This window comes from Nycticebus coucang, chromosome 10 (genome assembly GCF_027406575.1).
Source record: "Nycticebus coucang isolate mNycCou1 chromosome 10, mNycCou1.pri, whole genome shotgun sequence".
In the NCBI taxonomy this organism is placed as follows: Eukaryota; Metazoa; Chordata; class Mammalia; order Primates; family Lorisidae; genus Nycticebus; species Nycticebus coucang.
In genome coordinates, this window is record NC_069789.1 from 79,186,772 (window position 1) to 79,207,669 (window position 20,898).

Genomic DNA, 20,898 nt, shown 5'->3' on the forward strand with positions numbered 1-20,898 from the left:
TGATGAATATCTATCTGTAGCAGATATTTGAGTGGGATAATTTCCATTTACAGCATTTCATAATGAATTAAAATATGTGGGGTAAAATAAAGTATTAAAAATTATGGCTAGGTGTGATGGCTTGTGAATGTAATCCTAGCACACTGGGAGGCTGAGGCAGAAGGATCATTTGAGCTCAGGAGTTTAAGACAAGCCTGAGTAAAGCAAGACCTATCTCTACTAAAAATAGAAAAAAGAGGCTCGGCACCTGGAGCTCAGTGGTTACAACAGCTGAGCTCATGTGGCGCAGGCCACATACACCGGGACTGGCAGGTTTGAACCCAGCCTGGGCCTGCTAAACAGTGACAACTACAACAACAAATAGCTGGGCATTGTGGCAGGTACCTGTAGGCCCAACTACTTGGGAGGCTGAGGCAAGAGAACTGCTTAAGCCCGACAGTTAGAGATTGCTGGGAGCTGTGACGCCCTGGCACTCTACCAAGGATGACATAGTGAGACTCTGTCTCAAAAAAACAAAACAAAACAGAGAAAAGAAAAATTAGCCTGGCATTGTGGCAGGTGCCTGTAATCCCAGAATACTAGCTATTTCAGAGGCCAAGGCAGAAAGACTGCTTGAATCCAGGCATTTGAGGATGTTGTGAGCTAAGCTGAGGCTAGTACTCTAGCCTGGTAACAGTGAGATTTTTGTCTCAAGAGAAAAAAAAAAAGCATAGTACATAACCTTGGTTCTGCCCAAAGAAGAGGATTTAGTAATCTGGGAAAATAATTATGGTTTTAAAAAAATGGCTTATAAGATAATTTATGCAATATATACATATATTATCATTTAAAAACACATTTAAATATAGAAAAGATACAGATTTTAGCAACATTATAGTTCAAAGTTTTTGTTTGCCAAAATGGCTGCAATTAATATGTATTGTTTTATTAATATGATACCTTTTGAAATGTAAAAGAATATATAGTAACGAGCGGCGCTTGTGGCTCAGTCGGTAAGGCGCTGGCCCCATATACCGAGGGTGGTGGGTTCAAACCCGGCCCCAGCCAAACTGCAACCAAAAAATAGCCAGGCATTGTGGCAGGTGCCTGTAGTCCCAGCTACTCGGGAGGCTGAGGCAAGAGAATCGCTTAAGCCCAGGAGTTGGAGGTTGCTGTGAGCTGTGTGAGGCCACGGCACTCTACCAAGGGCCACAAAGTGAGACTCTGTCTCTACAAAAAAACAACAACAACAGCAACAACAAAAAAAAGAATATATAGTAACACAAAATACTGAAAACAGTAAATCCTCAGTAGTGGTGGTTGCAGGCCAATCTCCCATTCCCCCCCAAACTGCACATAATCAAGTCCCACGGTTGACCTGGCAGTACTACATATAAGTAAAAGCAACTCTCTGAATGTACAGATTTTGTAACCTCAATGTACTTTTAATCCCTATCTGGTTGAAAAAACAACTCATTCATCCTTTGTCAGCAAATAAGGTTGAAAAAATATAACTACCAAAACTGTAAGTCTATCAATATAGGCACTCTAATATGCTGAAAATGTAGATGGTTGAAGCATTTTTTTTTCAGTTGAAGCATTCTGATACTGCAACATTACATCAAGAAACATATTCATCAAGTAGCAGATACTCAATAATGCTGACAGACTGAAGTGACTAACCTCTTACCCCAGACCAGTGACAAAACTAGTTCACTATTTCGGAGGGTTTATTGTTCCTATGAATAAATCAAATAAGATCCCCATCAAAAACCAAATGAGTTTTATCCAAAAATAGAAAGCAAGGCCAGGAAAATGGCTCACTATACATAAAGTAAAAATTCCCGTTTAGGAAAGGAGGTAAGTTGCGTAGGGAAGTTTTAAGAAATCTTACTACTCCCTTTAAAAAGTGCCTATTTATTTAAAGCTGATCTGTTGAGACTAAAGTATTGATGTATTCCTTATAAAAAAATATGTGAGTACCTCACAGAATACTCAAGCTTACAAAGTAGTATTATGTATGGAATACTTATATACTCAAGGATATGGGGATATGTTTCCAAATCCCCAGAGAGCAGTGGTTCTCAACCGTCCGAATGCAGTGATCCTTTAATATAGTTCCTCATGTTGTGGTAACCCCCAACCATAAAATTATTTTCATTGCTACTTCATAACTGTAATTTTGCTACTGTTATAAATCGTAATGTAAATATCTGATATGCAGGATGTATTTAGGCGACCCCTGTGAAAAGGCAGTTCGACCCCCAAAGGGGTCATGACTCATAGGTTGAGAATCGCTGGTCTAAAACATCTCCGGACATTGTCAAATGTCCTCTGGAGGGCAAAGTTCATAAAATAATCAGAAAAATCTTAACATTAATTGGATATTTAATGATAATAAAACACTAGTAGTAAATTTTTCTTTTAGGTTTGACAATGGTATTGTTACGTTTAAGAATTATCTGTTGATACAAATGCAAATATTAACAGATAACAGGATATCTGAGCTCAGCTCCAAAATAACTTTTAAGGAAGGGGAGTAGAGATGAATCAAGTCTGGCCATGTTTGAAAAGTGTTGCAGCCAGATGATGGAAATAGTAGGGTTCATTGTATTATTCTTACTTTTATTGTCCATAGCAAAAAAAAAAATTTTAAGTGTCCTTTACATGGATCACTTTTAGCAAATGCAATTTATGGAGTGAAAGGGCAAGTGGCAGATGAAATTAAGTGATAGAACAAGAATTTACCTGGGATAAGGAGGTAACACGAAGATGGTGGCTAAAAGTAGAAATGGTGGCTAAAAAGTAGAACAGTACTGTAATTTTTCTTTCAAATTTATCCATTCATTATTCAACCAACCAAAAAAAGTTTAAGTGCCTGTTATAGACCAGAATCATTCCAGATACTGGGGACACAGTAACAAATTAGACAAAAATCCCTGGTCCCCATTAACTTGCGTTCTAATACCAGGATCCAGGAAACAAAAATAAATTAGGTTAAAACAAGGTTTCTCACCTTGATACAACCGACATTTTAAGCTGAGTTAATTCTTTGTTGTGGGAGGATACCCTGTGCATTGCAGGATATTAGCAGCCATCTCCAACCTCTATCCACTAGATAGATAACCAGTAGCTTTCTCCAGTTTTAACAAAACGTCTCTATACACTGCCAAATATCCCTAGGGGACAAAATGGTCTCCAGTTAGGAAGCACTGGATTAAAAGTTAATAAACCAGCGTGGTGCCCGTAGCACAGTGGTTAGTTACAGTGTTGGCCACTTGCACTGAGGGTGGTGGGTTCGAAACCGGCGGGGGCCAGCTAAACAACTGCAACAACAACAAAAATAGCCAGGCATTGTGACAGGCACCTGTAGTTCTAGCTACTTGGGAGGCTGAGGCAAGAGAATCGCTTAAGCCCAAGAGTTTTATGTTGCTGTGAGCTATGATGCCACAGTACTCTACTGGAGGCGACAAAGTGAGTCTCTTATCTCAAAAAAAAAAAAAAAAAGGCAATAATAAATGCTACGGAGAAAAATGAAACAGTGAAGGGGATTTAAAGTCATGGAGGGTGATAGTGAATTTTCAATTTTAAACAGGATGGCTGGGGAAGAGTCTTCCAGGCGGAAATAAAAGCACAAAAGTTTCTAGGCATATTTTAGCAACTATAAGGTCAGTGTAGCTTGAACAGAGGAAGGTAGGGAGAAAGCAGAAAATGCATGGTTGAGGGCATTTAATGGGAAAGATCTGACCATGTTAAAAGTAGAGAATTGCTTCTGGATAGCTAAGTTCCTACCACAGATAACAAATTTTAGAAACACCTCCCCTCCCTGGACGCATTCCCAAAGGGCAAACAAAACTAGGCAGATTGTAAAGGGAAGTTAAAATGTAGTAGCAGGGAGTATCAAAGGTCTAATTTGTTTTTACTGCAATTGGCTTTTAGCCTGAGGTAAGCCACTGAATCCAGCCTGACTCATCAGAGAATAAGAGTTTAGAAAAACCAAAACTGCAGCAATTGAGGGGGTGATTCTGGAAAGGAAAGAACCAGAAGACGACGCCCACAGTGTGTATAAACTCTGCCCAAATCTTTGGCTAAAGCCTGATCCACACACATAAAAGGCTGACTCAAGTCACTTAGCAAAGTATTAGAAAAGTGAGGTGAGACTAAACATCCAAAAGACAGTTGCAGTTTTGAGTCCAACCAACTTAATCATCTGACAAAAAAACAACAAAATCAATACTCTTTGTAGGAACATTAATTACATTATTCAGGTCTACAAAACATAGTATTTCAATGCGCAAAATTACCTGACAAAGAGGAAAATGTGATACAATCTCAAGAAAAAGTACAATCAAGTCCAACCCTAAGATAATACAGATGTTAGAATTAGCAGCTATTAGGGTGGCGCCTGTGGCTCAAAGAGTGGGGGCACCAGCCCCATATACGGGGGTGGCGGGTTCAAACCCAGTCCCAGCCAATAACCGAGGGAAAAAAAATACTCCATAACATAAAGGAAATCCATATTCTTATTGTCAGTACGTGCTTAGAAAGGATGAAAACAAATGCCATTAGAGAAATAAAACCTGTACATGGGCGGCGCCTGTGGCTCAAAGGGGTAGGGTGCTGGCCCCATATGCTGGAGGTGGCGGGTTCAAACCCAGCCCTGGCCAAAAACCGCAAAAAAAAAAAAAAAAAAGCCTGTACAAAAGCATCAAGTCGGAAATTCTAAAAGTGAAAAACACAGTATCTGAAAGAAATAGTTCACTGGATAAAATGAATTTGACAAAACTACCAGAGATTTTGGAAAAAAATCAACAGAAATTATTCTATTTGAAGAATAAAAGCCTCAAGAACCGTGAGATATCAAAAAACTTAAAGTACAAGCCCTAGAAAGAAGAAAAAATACCTTAAGAAATAATAGCCAAGTCTCCTAAATTGGTGAAATACGTAAACATATGAATTCAAGAATCTCAGCAGACCCCAAGCAAGGTTAAATACAGAGAAAACCACAACTTAATATTACAAATTTTGAAAACCAAAAAATTATGAAAAAAGGATCCTAAAAACATTCTGAGAAAGCTAGACATCATATATGGGGGGAAATGATTCAATTACAGATGACTTCTTACAGCAACAGTGGAAGTAGAAAATGCCACATTATCTTCAAAGTACTTTGCATTGGGTCTTTGACCCCATTTCCTGAACTACAACTCCTAAAAATCTTTAGAATCCTCAAAGTGGAGCCCTTTTTTAAATATGCTAATAAGTTAACTGATGGCAGCCTATAGGTAGCTTCAGAATGGAAACTGGTCTGCTGGAAGTCCAAAGCCTGATTAGAGGGCTGGGGCTCCCAATCCCCACCTCTCAAAGATTTAATCAGTCATGCCTATTTTTGAAGCTTCCATGAAAACTCAACGATACGGTTAGGAAAACTGGACAGCTAAACATGTCCTCTGAAGGTTCCCAGAGAGCAGCCAAGTGCAGGTAAGGCATAAGCTGCTCATAATGTTGCCACATGCACCTCTTCATTTGTAATATACTTTTATAATAAATCGGTAACATAAGCAAGCTTCCCATAGTTTTGTGAGTCATTGTAGCAAATTAAACCCTGAGAAAACTCTAATTTGAAGGTTCTTGATATCTGAAAAGGAAGCAGCCTTGTGGCAAGGAGCCCTCAACCTGTGGGATCTGAGGCTATGGGTATCTACAGGTAGATGGGTCAAAAATGAACTGTAAAGATACCCAGTTAGTGTCTCCAACAGAACTAACTGCTTGCTTGGTGTGTTGGAGAAAAATCCCAACCACATAAGGTCACAGAAGTCTCTGTTGATTGTTGTAATATGAAAACAGAGGAAGAGGAGCGGCACCCGTGGCTCAGAGGAGTAGGGCATTGGCCCCATATGCCGAGGTGGCGGGTTCAAACCCAACCCTAGCCAGAAATTGCAAAAAAAAAACCACACACACACGCAGAGTAAGAATATGTTTTTCATGCTTACAAGCTGGAAAAAAGAAAAATAATCTGGCACTCTAGAATTCTACATATAGTAAAAATATTCTTAAAGAAAGGTGAAATAAAAACATTTTCAAAAAGAAAATTAAAGAGAAAATTAAAAACATTACAGAGGTTGGTGCCTGTGGCTCAGTGAGTAGGACACTGGCCCCACATACCGAGGGTGATAGGTTTGGGTTCGAAACCGGCCCCAGACAAACTACAACAAAAAATAGCCGGGTATTGTGGTGGGCGCCCGTAGTCCCAGCTGCCCGGGAGGCTGAGGCAAGAGAATCTCCTAAGCCCAAGAGTGGAGGTTGCTGTGAGCTGTGACGCCACAGCACTCTACCGAGGATGACAAAGTGAGACTGTCTCTTTAAAAAAAAGTAAAGAGGAAGAGCCTATAAGATATAGAATAGGTTATAATACATGGAGATTCCGGTGACTTCTAATAAAAGGTATTTGTAAAATTCTTTTCTTAGCCAGAAAAAAAATCTTCAAAATCATTTTGCCCAATCTCTTCATTTCATAGATACGAAAACTTTTAAGATTCTATAATTATATAGCAATAAATCTACTAGAAAGTCTCTTGACACCCAGGTCTAAACAATGGAAAGAAATAAAATGTATTTTTACCACCATAAATAAGTCAGAATAAAAAAATTCAGTTAAAGACCCTTATTTCAATTGGTATAGAATATAGATATTACAAGTGAATGTTTTATAAAATCAGTATCTTTCATTTTAAGTTACTGAAGGGATTTGCTTAAATCATGTAAACTTCAATGTAAAAAAAATTATATTTTTGTGAAAATTCAAATTTTCATCTTTTGAAAAATAAAGCTTATTTCTTAAGAACTACGAGAGCCCAGCATAGTGACATGTGCCTATAGTCCCAATTACTTTGAAGTCTAAGAGAAAAGGATTGTTTGAGGACAGGAGTTAAAGGCTATATATAGTATGAGCTATGATCTCACCTGTAATAGTCACTCTACTCCAGCCTGGAAAACAGTGAAACCCTGTTTCAGAAAAACAACAAAACACCCACCAAAACCCGCTTGAGAAGGGTGTTTGCTGCATATTTCAATACAAGTAATTATGGTATCAAAACCATAAAAAACGATACTCCATTAGAAAAAAACATTATTTTCTCCCTGCTATATAAGAAGTGTCAATGAAAGGTATCAAAAATGCTGACTTTATATTCTACTTAAAATGTTATCTTTAGGCCAGGCAGTGGCTCATGGCCTGTAATCCTAGCACTTTGGGAGGCTGAGGCAGAGGGTCATGAGCTCAGGAGTTTGGAACTAGCCCGAGCAATAGCAAGACCCTGTCTATACTAAAAACAGAGAAAAACTAGTCAGGTATTATAGTGAGCACTAGCTACTTGGGAGGCTGAGGCAGGAGGACCCCTTGGGCCCAGGAGTTTTAGGTTGCTATGAACTAGGCTGACAATACCATATTTCAGCCTGGGGGCAATAAAGACTGTCTCAAAAAAAAAAAGTTATCTTTGAAAGTGAATATAACATAAGCGCTGAAAAAATCTGGTGTACGAATGGATAAAATGTATAAAATTACAAGAAATATCTTAAAGGCAATGTCAAGCCCCCAAAATGAGAATGTCCCAAATCTTCAGAAACTTATCCCGATGCTCAGAGAAAACAAGTTGCCAACATTCATTATGAAATATAGCTGAAAACAGTGAAAAGTTATCACCATGGGTCTCCATATATATCAGATTTGCATATAACCTTACAACACAGATCTCAAGTGCTTAGCTCTAAGTACTTACCCCAACAGCTGGAACTTCTTCACTCTTTATTTCATTTATTCGCACCAAATAGTTAACAAAGTCTCTGGCAGCATTGCTTTGTGCATCTTTTTTATTGGTGGAATTGCCCATGCCAGTGTAATTAAAGCCTTCCACCTGAACCTTTAACAGTCAAAAAAAAAAAAAAAAACGTATTTAAGAGACTGACCTGGGTAATTCTGAGATTAAAAAAAAATCGTAATTCAGGACACAATTATAACAGGGACTTTAATCGAACAAATGCAATCACTGTAAACTAATTTTTTGTACCCTCAATGAATCCCAACATTAAAAATTCGTAATAGTCCAGCAAGAGATAAACAGCTAACTTTTGGAGACATACTCTATAAATACACAACTAACATACCTAAAACAACGCGCTACCTGAAGAAAAAGTTCTAATTATTTTCTCCACTGATATAAGCTAACACAAAAATAAGAATATTTACTTAAGCAGCTCAGATATTCTCCTCACATAACAGAATATACACACTAAATCTGATTTAATAATATCCAAGAATAAATTCTATTTGTACTTAAACAAGAATTGTTCTACTTTCTAAAGGTGGTGGTAAAAATCCAAACAGCTGATTCAACTTTTTGGATTCTCTACTTGTACTCAGAAAGCTAAGAAAGATACAGGCTCTAATGATAACTGACATTATCAAGATTGTTTTAAAAGTAATGTCCATTTGAAATGATTCATAATGAACTAGAATATTAGTCAAGTCACAATAAAGACTACTCTTCCCCAATATGCAATACACTAACATTTCCACATAGGAAACACTCTTCTCTTAACCCAAAAAGCCTTAAATCATAAATATAAACTGTATTCATTAGTACCTCACACATGAACTTCTGCCTGTTTTTGTTCCCCACAGCTCTGATTTCATAGCTTGGGTTCAACTTCCTTTTTCCACACCAGGCATACAGAAAATTTTTAATGTCACCCATGATTGGCGTATCTTCGTCAGATCTACAAAAACAAAGGTTAAAAACAGCATTATTTATAATAGCAAAAGCTGAAAATAACCAATCCCTGGAAATTACTAAAACTCTAGGTTAAGTATACATCATTCTATCATGCTATTAAAATTGGCTGTAAAACAATTTTAAAGGCATAATTGGAAAGTCTGACATATAAGAAAGCAAAACATAAACTGTTATAATTTGAATTACATCCAAAACTACACAAATCAAAACTGGAAATACCTCCCCAAATGGTTATCTTTGGAATCTATGAGTGATTTTTATCTTTGCTTAAACGTTATGTAGGGCCAGGAGTCGTGGCTGATGACTCTAATTCTAGCACACCGGGTGGCCAAGGCAGGTGGACTGCCTGAGCTCACTGGTTCCAGACTAGCCTGAGCAAGACCAAGACCCCTTCTCTAAAAACAGCCGGGCACTGTGGTGGGTGTCTATACTCCCAGCTACCTGGGGGGCTGAGGCAAGAGAATCACTTGAGCCCAACAGTTTGAGGTTGCTGTGAGCTATGACGCCAGAGCACTCTACCAAGGTCAAAAAAGTGAGACTAGTGTCTTAAAAAAAAAAGAAAAAATTGTGCACAATGTTCTATATCCTACAATGGGTCCCTCAAATATATATATATGTGTATATATATATATGTATTTTTTTTTTTTTTTTTGAGACATGAGTGTCACTGTGTTGCCCTGGCATCACAGCTCACAGCAACTTCTTGGGCTTAAGCAATTTTTTGCCTACAGGCGCCCACCACAATGCCTGGCTATTGTTTGTAGTTGTTGTTTGGCAGGCCCAGGCTGTATTCCAACCCGCCAGCCTGGGTGTATGTAGCTGGGTGCCCTAGCTGCTGAGCCCACATATTTTAAACAACTCTTTTATTACTCACAACAATGGCAGATATGATATTAACTTTTTGTGGAGTGCAACATACCATACTTGTTGGCACTTTCCTTCTAATGCAGTTTTTTTTTTTTTTTTGCAGTTTTTGGCCGGGCTGGGTTTGAACCTGCCACCTCTGGCATATGGGGCCTGCGCCCTACTCCTTTGAGCCACAGGCGCCACCCCTAATACAGTTTTAAAATACCAAAAGATACGGAGTTCATGAGTCTAAAACCTGTCTAAATATATTTAAGACCAAATTTAGAAGCAGAGAAAATGTGCTATGAATTTTCTTTGCTGTAAGAAGAAATTCCATCACCAGCATCAAACCTGTCTTTTCTTCATATTTAAGTGCATTTTCTTGGCACCTAAATCAATGCCATCAAACTGGATCCAAGTATAAACGTGTTAGGTTTATTGTGTGGCCAAAATCTAACCACTGTCAGTTATTTTGTTAAGAAACTATTCCGTTCAATGAATCCCCAACAATAAAAAAAAAAAAAAAAAAGAAACTATTCCGTTAATGGAAAAGTGGTAGAAAGATGAAGATATCTGAAGAGTCCACACCCAAATAATTAATTTAAAAAACAAACCCTCAGGGTGAATGAGTAACATGAAATATGAGGGACTATAATATCATATTCTTTTCTCCCTAGTCCCATTAAACTCTCTAATATTCAATACCAACTGCGTGCAAAAGATGCTCAAATATATACTGAAAGTTCAATCCTTTCTCTTTAAGCTCCAAAATCAAGTTCATACAACTGTGACAACACAAACGTGCCCACTTGCATGCAACCTTGTATCTCAGTCAGAAAAGAATTTTAAATCCCCCCCCACCAACTTGTTCACCCCCTATTCCTGCATTCCCGTCTCCATAAATGGCACCACCAAGTTACTCAGGTCACAACTTGAGGCTCTTCCACGCCCTGAAGATCATCCACAGCTATCCTTTGTAGAAACCTATGTACCACTCAGTATGCTTAGTGGATCACCTTCGTCATTTATTTCGCTTAATCCTCATAAGGGTATAGATAAGATTCACTATTGTCCCTCCACACATAAGGAAACTGAGCCAAATAACTTGCCCCTAAAGATAGAGCTAATTGGAGGAGCCAGAATCCCAAGCAAAGTAATCTGAATCCAGATCTAATGCCCTCCGCCACTATGCAGTCCCGTCCCCCATCCATTCGCTTCTCTCCATCACCACTCCTGTGCAGCAGCAGCCTACGTGGTTTCCCTGTTTCCACTGGTGCCTCCCTAAATCCATTCTTCTCTTAAATCCTCCTCACCACATTGCAGCCACATCGCCTTCCCTCAGCTCCTGTTCAATCTCCGGCCTTAAGCGGTAACTAATCCCTTCTGCCCCCGCCGCTCGGCTTTTCCTCCACATCTTTGTAGCTGACGCATTCTCGGCCTGAAAGCCGAGGTTAGCAGCTCAAGGTCTCTCACCCTCGCCACCGTAGCCAAAGTAGCTCTCTCCCATTATACTTTCATTCCCATCTTCCACTGACACCTGGAGGCATTCATTTTCCCGTAACACGGCACCCAACCCCCACTGCCGATCACAATCTGAGGGAGGAGCGCAGACCGTGCAAAACCCGCGCACTGCTCTTTCCGCTGCGCCCGCGAGGCGGCACCAAACATTTGTTCGCGAATAAAGGGCCTCGGGCTGGTGTAGCGTCCACCAGGCACCACCCCACACGGTTCATCCCCTTTCCTCAGCGGTCACAGCGCCGCCAGAGAACACTGGCCGGAGGAGGAAACGGGTTTTGGCTGCTGTGGAGAGAGCAGCGGGAAAAGCTGAGGGGCCACGAGGGCTCAGGCCGCGCAAGCGCGCGGCGCCGCACACGCAACCGCAATCCTGCCTCAGCCAGGCGGCTCGTCCCTTCCCCCACCCGCCGCCGCCGCCGCGGCCCGCGCTTCTCAACAAAGCCGGCTGCAGAGCCGCGGCCCACGCCTCCCGCCGCCCCGCACAGCGGCCAGAATGTTTCTTACTTACCCGCCTCCGCTTTCTGGTGCCAGAGAGCACAGGCCCTTAGGAGCGTCGGAGACACCAGGCCTTCTCACAACACAGACAACGGAGAAACACGCAGCACCCTCACAGGCGGCGGCAGCGAAATGGCTCCTGCCGTGGCGCGAGAGGGGCGGGGTCAGTGTGCGTGCGCCTGCGCAGAAGGCGAGCGAGGGGGCGGGGCGAGGGCGTGTGGACCCAGGGAGCGGGCTCTGCAACCTGGCGCCACCTAGCGTCACGTCGCCTAGGAGATTCGCGGCGCCCTAGTCTCGGTTCTTCCGGTAATGAGCTTCCTTTTTTGAGCATTTTAGTGGGTTGAGGGCATTTATATGCAGCAAAATGTTTCTCAGTTTCTCTCATAGGGCTCTCTAGTGAAAGGAGGTGCCCTTCGATAGCAGAACTGAAAATCTTGCTAACGTAAGTAGCGTTACTTGATAATTAAATTTATGGTGCGTAGGCCGGGAAAGCAGGCAGTGAGACCAAACGGCATCGTGACAGCAACCCCCTCCTCACGCTCCTGAAATGCTTTAGGGCACGTGTTCCTGGGAAGCATCAGGACCTCCTACCCTGGTCCTGGCTGGCACTAGAGATAAGTCCTCGTGTAAGATCAACATCTTTTGTAGAAGGCAGTAATTCTAAAATCAGTCTCAGGTACAGACAGCATCTTTCACTCTGTAGGAAAGATGACTTCCCTCACCTCATGATCCCCGCCCACATTCCAACTGCACTAATAAAAGTCTCTGAAACTGTGTGAGCTGAGCTGATTTCTGGTCAGACTCCATTCTGGCCTTTAAAATAAAGCCTATCCTTCATCCCTGAACTGGCCTCCTCTCCTTGCAGACTATGGCAGGACTCTTATCACTAAACCTCTCATAAATGAGATGGCTGGCATATGAGGGGGCTTAGTTCAGTATCTGGCCTGTAATAGGTGTTCAATTTCAATAGGTGGTGTATTGTGTTGTTGTTAGATAATTTGAATGACTTTTTGAAGAAGCTCTGTGAAGGCCGGGACTCCTACCGGGCTAAATTCATTGCACTTACTGCAGTGCCTGGAACTATAAGTGCTCAGTAACCTAGTTCAATGTGTGAATACGTAAAACCTGCAAGGTTATTTATTGCTTAAATTGGATAACTATGTTTTCTAAGGTTTTGAAATAATTTGTATTCTTATTACTGTTAAATTTTGAACTTCCTAGTGTTTCCCAGGAAGGCAACAATACAAAACATTTCAAGTTGGGGTTGTTCCGGAGAATTCAGACTAATCATCTGTCTACTACCTCTGTCTGTCCTTATTTTTCACCTCTTTGATTACATTTTTCTTAAACTTTCTGGCTCATAGTGATCAATCCATTTACTCTGAATCTTTTACTCTTAAAATCTGAACAACACAGTTACACATTTACTCGTCCTTTTATTTTCTTCATGCAATTGATCTCTTTAAGAATAAAACATTGAGAAAGATGATAATGTTTTATACTCTTCAGGGTATTGAAAACAGTAAGCGCCTAGGAGACATTACAGCTCATACCAAAAAAATACAAAGGATCATTGGAAATTATTACAAATAACCTTATGCTAACAAATTGGAAAACCTATGAGAAACATAAATTCTTGGATACATACAACCTACTGAAATGGAACCAAGAAGAAATAGAAAACTTGAACAGACCAGTTATGAGTCATGAAAGTGAATCAGTAATAAAAAGTCTCATATTGAAGAAAAGCCCCGGGATCTATGACTTCACTACTGAATTCTATCAAACATTTAGAAAGACTAATACCAATTCTTCTCAAACTATTCCAGAAAATTGAAGGGAAGGGAATTCTTCTAAACTCATTCTATGAAGAATTACCCTGATACCAAAACCAGACAACGAAAAAGAGAGAGAGAGAGAAAACTATATGCCAATATCCCTGATGAACATGGAGTTAAAATCCTTAACAAACTACTAACAAACCAAATACACCAGCACATTAACAAGATCATTCACCATGCTCAAGTGTGATTTATCCCAGGGATACAAAGATGGTTCAACATGTGCAAATCAACAAAAGTGATACATCACGTCAACAGAAAGAAGGACAAAAACCATATGACCATCTCAATAGATGCACAGAAAGCATTTATTTATTTTTTTTGTGACTTTTGGCCGGGGCTGGGTTTGAACCCGCCAACTCCGGCATATGGGACCAGCGCCCTACTCCTTGAGCCACAGGCGCTGCCCCACAGAAAGCATTTAATGAAAGCATTTTATCTCTTCATGATAAAAACTCTCAACAAACTAGGTAAAGGAGTATACCTTAAAACAATAAAGGTCATATATGAAAAAATTACAACTAATATTATACTGAATGAAAAAAGCTTAAAGCTTTTCCTTTATAGCTTTTAAGAACTGGAACAAGACAAGGATAATGAATTATAAATGTTCGTAGTAGATAACAAACACAACAACAGTGTCAACAAACTAAGTGTAAATAATCGTTCAGAGGTGGATCTTTAACTCCAGAGATTAAGGAGAATTTTGCTATTGAGTTGGTTCTTAATTTGGACTTTTCACTTGAGACCTAGAGTCCTCTGGAGATTGGGCCCCATGACTGGCATTATCTTTATAGGTTGCTTCTAGCAACTAGCAGCCTCTAAGGCTTCCATTTTCCATTTGCAAATGAAACTTCCATAAATGCTCCAGAAGTACAAAAAGTAGGCAGATTTCAATACAACTATTAACCTATTCCTAGTAGATGACTATCTTGATGATTTCAGAGGTTAGCAATAAAAGACAGAGCAGGGTAGGAATTTTTTTTTAAGCTTTATAAGAAAATAGGTAAACATCTTCCTACCTAAGAATTTGGAATGGAGTCCACAGGTCACTCATAATGACCAAACAATGAAAAGTTTGTTTCAGATGGACTACTTAACATTTAACATTTACTTTTTGGGCTAGAAATAATTGATGAAAGAATTGACTTGGTTTCTGAGATTGGTAGAAAATAAAAAATATAAAATCTTAAATTCAGTCTGGACTGTATGGGGATACTGACAAAGTTTCACATGTCATTTCTTACTTGTGCCAATTGAGGCTGAGGCAAAGTTTCTGATAAAGAAGATGGGATGGTTATTACAAACACCTAATAGTTGAAATGGATGTTAAGAAATGGGGGAGGGGGCGGCGCCTGTGGCTCAGTAGGTGGGGCGCCAGCCCCATATACCGAGGGTGGCGGGTTCAAACCCGGCCCCGGCCAAACTGCAACCAAAAAATAGCCGGGCGTTGTGGCGGCCGCCTGTAGTCCCAGCTACTCGGGAGGCTGAGGCAGGAGAATCGCTTGAGCCCAGGAGTTGGAGGTTGCTGTGAGCTGTGTGAGGCCACGGCACTCTACCGAGGGCCATAGAGTGAGACTCTGTCTCTACAACAACAACAACAAAAAAAAGAAATGGGGGAGGTTGTCTTGGTTCATCTCTCTTCCTTTGTCCCTCAGCTAAGCAAATAGTGAAAGGTTGGGAGATGGAAAACATAACTTTCTCAAATTTTACTTATTAAAGGCAATATTAGTATTGCTAATTATTATCCTAGCTGCTAGCAGCCTCTAAGGTCTTCCATTTTTACTGATAATAATAGGCTAATATTAAAACCCTATGCTTCTATATTAATTTCTTTTTTTTTTTTTTTTTGAGATAGAGTCTCACTTTGTCGCCCTTGGTAGAGTGCCATAGCGTCACAGCTCACAGCAACCTCAAACTCTTGGGCTTAGGCGATTGTCTTGCCTCAGCCTCCCAAGTAGCTGGGACTACAGGCACTCACCACAATGCCCGACTATTTTTTGTTGCAGTTGTCACTGCTGTTTTAGCTGGCCAGGGCCATGTTTGAACCCACCACCCTTGATATATGGGGCTGGCGCCCTACCCACTGAACAACAGGCACCGCCCTATATTCATTTCTTAAGAAGTTACATGTTAAAATATGTAGAGCTACGCTCAGCCCTGGTCATTTTTTTTTTTTGTTTGTTTGTTTGTTTTTGGCCAGGGCTGGGTTTGAACCCACCACCTCCGGCATATGGGGCCGGCGCCCTACCCCTTTGAGCCACAGGCGCCACCCAGCCTTGGTCATTTTTTTAATCATCATATTGTTCTTTATGTTCACAAGATCGCATTATCAGTTTTAAAAATCCTCTTAAGCATCGACCCCATGAAAGCAAAAATAGAAAAATAGTTCTTTGCTTAGGTGAATATCCAAAATTAATTTAAAAAATTAAATTTGGCTTTAGTACCATTAGTAAGAGTATCACATCCTCAGAACCAAAGACTAATAAAAACATCTATAAAGGCAAAAAGAGGTGTGAGGGGATATAAATGTAAAGCTTTTAACTAGTTGACCAATTAAAGAGAGGGTTAACAAAGCTAATTGAAGTCCACTGATAATTTCAAAATTACATTTTGAAGAAGTTTTTCATTTGAGGAGATAAAAAATAAGGAGCAAAACTGATGTGTATTTCAAATTATTTTCCTTTGCTAATGAATAAAGCAATTAGAGACAAAATGAAAAAATTTTTGGTAATTAATAGATTGGATAGGTTTAAAATCAGTAAAAGTTGACTGTCAATACACTTTGATATTAGAAAGCATACACCAGGTTTTGTTAGACAGCTGGTGATGTATTACAGAGGAAGGAAAGAATAAAGGAGGTATGTCAAGAAAGCTATACCTTTTTGGGGTCCTCTTCAAATCTTCTATCACTAAAGGAAAGTAGCTGCTTGGAAGTATGACAGAGAAGTAATAGTAGCTTCTGGGCTTATCTCAGAAGGGACACTGGCTTTGATTCCAATAGTTCAGGGCACTGCAGGATAGACACTATCTTCTCAGAAGAGGGAAGGAAAGTTTGTGGTACCCAAGAGCAAGGGCCCTTTGGTCCTTACAAACTTTGAGCTTTGAGAAATCCTCTGTACCACAAGAATTGAAGACTTAAATTCATCTTTGTGGCAGGCCTTTTCTTCATTATGAGAAAGCTACCCTAAAGGGCCCTTTCGTTATAGGAACTGAAGAAAGTCTTCATCTGATCCAATGTACAGGGGAAAAACTGTGATGTCATAATTATTCTGAAAGCATCCATTCTAGAGCAGCCAGATGAGCTGGTATGTCAGTAGTAGTTGTACATAGTTGAGCCAATTTTTAATTTGGTATTAGAGTGCCTACATAAGTGCAGTAGCTCAGAGTCTTCGTAGATTCCAAATGAATATTTATTAAAATGAAAGTACAGTATAGTGATTTAAAATTAGAAAACTTGAAAATAGGACTAAGAACAAGAAATTAAGATAATGAGAACTCCCAAAGGCAGATAGAATCAATCAATTACAATTTTCCTGTCGATTCCATTTCATTCATGTAAACAAAAATTTCTCTACAAAAAAAATTTCTCTACAGAAATTTAGGGAAATGAATGACTCCTTCTCATCTATAGCCTTTGCCCCTTCATAAAATTAAACTTTTTTTAAGGCTCAGAGTAAGTACTTAAGTACTTGTTGATTGATGTGAGATTTTATTTTCTAAGAGTTTAAGTTCATCTAAAATGTCCCTGAGAAAAAAATGCCTATTTGATGTGAATTATGTCTCCATGTACACACCCTGATATGATAGTAGTGCACTAGCTACAGGTTTCCAAGTTTCTATCCTTTAAGCCAGTGAAAGAAAGGAAATCCAGGCTCTTCAGTTTAGCTTCAGCATGATCAGTAAACTCCCTGGAGGCCTTCTGCAGTGGAAGCCGGGGTGGGCCCATTGGAATCCCAGAGACCAGAGTCATAATGGCTTTCGTCTGTGATACTCCAAAACCTAGACAGGAAAAAGAAATGAGGAAATGTGACTGGTGCTGTCCACTTCTCCAGAAACATCCCAAAGACAAGACCATCTGCTAACAGCAACTACTACAATAGGATAAGGTTAAAATCTAAGAATATTTCTGGTCGACATGACAGATTGAGCAGACATAGCAAATCCCTTTTTCTGCATCAAATCCATAGGGATGCTAGAAAATTTTAACAAATCAACAAATGGTAAAAACAAAGGCTCATTCAATTTTAAAACCAAGGAAGCACCAAATGTGCTTCCTTCAGGAATAAAGAGGCCAGAGGGATGAGGAGAAGTGAAGCCAAATAGCTCTTGAGGATAATCTGATTTAGGAATATACTGTTGTTAATCAAATGATGTTGGACTTCATTCAGAATTTAGTTCAGTGTCATTGAGAAATGCACCATTTTAGATGGCTAATGACTCAATGCTGCTGTTTTAGTACTGAGGTCAGGAAGCTGGCATAGAGGGAAGGAACATGAAGGCTTGGGTCTGTGCATGGTGAGAAGCTGGAATAAACCCCCTGTATAAAACTGGTAGCCAGACTTCTATGAAAAGCAACTGAAAAAACCCCAGGCCATTGGTTTGGGGATAGAGAGACAAGGAAACTGGACTTGTGCCAGGTCTTTCTGTGGAAAAAGACCTCATGAAAAAAAATCCCAAGCCCATGCCCCAGGGGAATGCTGGATCCAAATTTGCATTATACATTTGATATAGGCACCAGACTAAGAAATTAACTAAATCCTGGTCAGAACTGGTGGAACTAAAGTGTCCCAGTAGAGGCAAATGCAAAATAGAGCACCTGACAACTCAGGGTACAATGGATTACTCAGAAAACAGCAATCTCAGAAGATGAGCTCAGAGGTACAAGTATAACACATAGAAAAAGGAAAAGACCACAAGGAAAAGAGAAGAGAAAAAAGAAAGCAGCCAGCATATGCAAAAATGACAAAATTCACATCCTGAAAGCAGATGACAGAAAATTCTGAAAGAGACTTCATGGAGATAAAAGAAGGAATAGAAGCCATAGTTATTTTTTTAAAGCCAAAGAGAAATACTGAAAATAAAAAATATATATTCAGAGAAATTAAATTTAACTGTAGAAAACATAATCAGTGATTTTTGAAGGTAGAGCTAAGGAAATAATCTAGAACCAAGCATAGAAAAATATATTAAATATCAAGAATCATTAAGATACAGATTTAGAAGACCCCAAATATATCTACTGTGCTTTCAGAATGAGAAACTTGAGTGAATGCAGTCAAGAACAATATTCATAGAGAATAGCAGAAAAAAATAACCAGAACTGAAGAAAGAGAGCCATTAGATGAAACAGATGAAAAAGTAGGCACACTGTTAATATGTAAAAAAATAACTAAAAATGACTCATCATAATCCTCAGACTCCATCTTCTAAAATATCTGTGATTTGTTTTCTTAGCTGATTTCTTTATTTCTTTTTTTTTTTTTTTGTAGAGACAGAGTTTCACTTTATTGCCCTCTGTAGAGTGCCATGGCCTCACACAGCTCACAGCAACCTCCAACTCCTGGGCTTAAGCAATTCTCTTGCCTCAGCCTCCCGAGCAGCTGGGACTACAGGCGCCCGCCACAACACCTGGCTATTTTTTGGTTGCAGTTCAGCCGGGGCCGGGTTTGAACCCGCCACCCTCGGTACATGGGGCCGGCGCCTTATCAACTGAGCCACAGGTGCCGCCCCTTAGCTGATTTCTTGCTTTTAGATGAAAGATATAAATGGTAACTTTCTTTTGCTAAGTTAATTTAGTAAGTTACAGTAACAACTGAGCATTGGGAAGGAAAATACTAGCATGATTAAATATACAGTAGTCCTGCCTTACCCACAGTTTTACTTTCTACAGTTTCAGTTACCTGTGGTCAACAGCAGTCTGAAAATAGCAAGATATTCTGAGAGAGTGAGACAGCCAGAGGTCATATCATGTAACTTGTATTATAGTACATTGTTATAATTATTCTATCTCATTGTTATTGTTTTTTAAAGAATATTCTTAGTCTCACATTATTATTGTTAATCATAGGTATGTGTATATGTGAAAAAACATACTATTCTCACCACAGTTTTCAGGCCTCCGCTGGAGGATCTTGGAACATATCCCTTACAGACAAGGGGGGAACTACTGTACACAGGCAAACTTTTAGTTCTTTTAAAATTTTAATAGTGCAATATCTATTTTAATGTACTTTAGGAACCTATAATTGTCACACCAAACCCACAATTTTGTGAAAAATAATGCTTAGGACAAGAGAATAATAATAGGTAGTTAACAGCACTCGTGGCAAACAAATATGACAAAAATCATGAAAATAAAAAGGTTAAATGTTGTCTTTGAAGGGTTAAGAGAGCTAATTGAGAGCCCTGTGAGAATGGGAGGCTTAACAGGGAATAGGTGCTTAGGGAGAGGGAGGGTTGCCAAGGGGAGGCAGCAGGGCTTTAACAGGAAGATGGGAGGCCTGCCAAGAATTAACCTAAAACTTTCCCTGCACTGACCCAGGTTCAATGGTCCAAGGGCCAATCTTTTGCAGAAGAAGAGTGAACGGTGGCTATCTGTCATTTGTCATAGAATAAGATTTAAGAAGCTCTGGAGAGGTTCCTCTACTCAAATTCACTGTATCCCCTCCCCCCAGTTTTACTTTGCCATGTTATCCAAACCCCCATTCATTTGAGCTTACTTTCATTAATAAACTCTTTTATATTGTAAATACTCTTGGGAGAGCTGTCAGTCATTCACAATTTAGTAAGATCTGTATTTAGACTGCCTTCCCCCAAGTGCTTAGGCTGAAATCAGACATGTGACTTTGTAGAATTTTAATGAGCAGAGACAACTAAAGGGAGGCAGGGGTGCTGACAGTGTAGGAGAAAAGGAACAGAATATGGGGTGTGTGTGCTAACATGGGAGAGATTTATTTTAATAGAAGGCTGCCAAAGATCTTCCAACTAGGTTTACTTCACCATTTTGTATGTTTGGCCCTGGAGGTTAATACTGGAAACAGAACACTGCCTGCAACAGATCATGAAAAGGTGTTCTAGTTGAACACCTAGGTGTTCATTTCCTTTACATTTGCCAGCAGCAGATGAAGGCACTTACCTAGTTTGACCACAAAGTTGATAAATCTCTGGATACAAAACTAGAAAGAAATAAACAGTTTTGTAGTCAGTATTACTGAACTATGAAAACAATACATATGAAGAATTTAGAAGTGAAATTACAGAGGCCCTAAAAGGTCCACATACCTTAGTTTTCAGAAGGTCTGTTGGAGTGGAGAAAAATATAAGAAAATGCCAGGAAGGCTATGTTAACCAGTGTGATGAAAATATGTCAAATGGCATATAAAACCAGCATATGGTGGCCCATGGTCACATTAATGTACACAGCTATG

General features: G+C 39.7%; 2 protein-coding genes across 5 annotated transcripts in view; both read right to left on the reverse strand.

Moving 5' to 3' along the window:
- The window catches only part of DHX9 (DExH-box helicase 9), a 57,297-nt gene extending 45,539 nt beyond the window's left edge, over window positions 1-11,758 (reverse strand). The window contains exons 1-3 of the mRNA XM_053605728.1: window positions 11,641-11,758; window positions 8,622-8,754; window positions 7,758-7,898 (exon numbers count right to left, since the gene is read on the reverse strand). Coding sequence (XP_053461703.1) covers window positions 7,758-7,898; window positions 8,622-8,732 — 252 coding nt within the window. The 5' untranslated portion in view covers window positions 8,733-8,754; window positions 11,641-11,758. The remainder of the gene's footprint in view (window positions 1-7,757; window positions 7,899-8,621; window positions 8,755-11,640) is intronic.
- Window positions 11,759-16,863: 5,105 nt separating this feature from the next.
- NPL (N-acetylneuraminate pyruvate lyase) overlaps window positions 16,864-20,898 on the reverse strand; it is a 37,053-nt gene continuing 33,018 nt past the window's right edge. For all 4 annotated transcript variants that reach the window (XM_053605740.1, XM_053605738.1, XM_053605739.1 and 1 more), the window contains exons 11-12: window positions 20,607-20,646; window positions 16,864-17,470 (exon numbers count right to left, since the gene is read on the reverse strand). In XM_053605740.1, coding sequence (XP_053461715.1) covers window positions 17,286-17,470; window positions 20,607-20,646 — 225 coding nt within the window. In that variant the 3' untranslated portion in view covers window positions 16,864-17,285. The remainder of the gene's footprint in view (window positions 17,471-20,606; window positions 20,647-20,898) is intronic.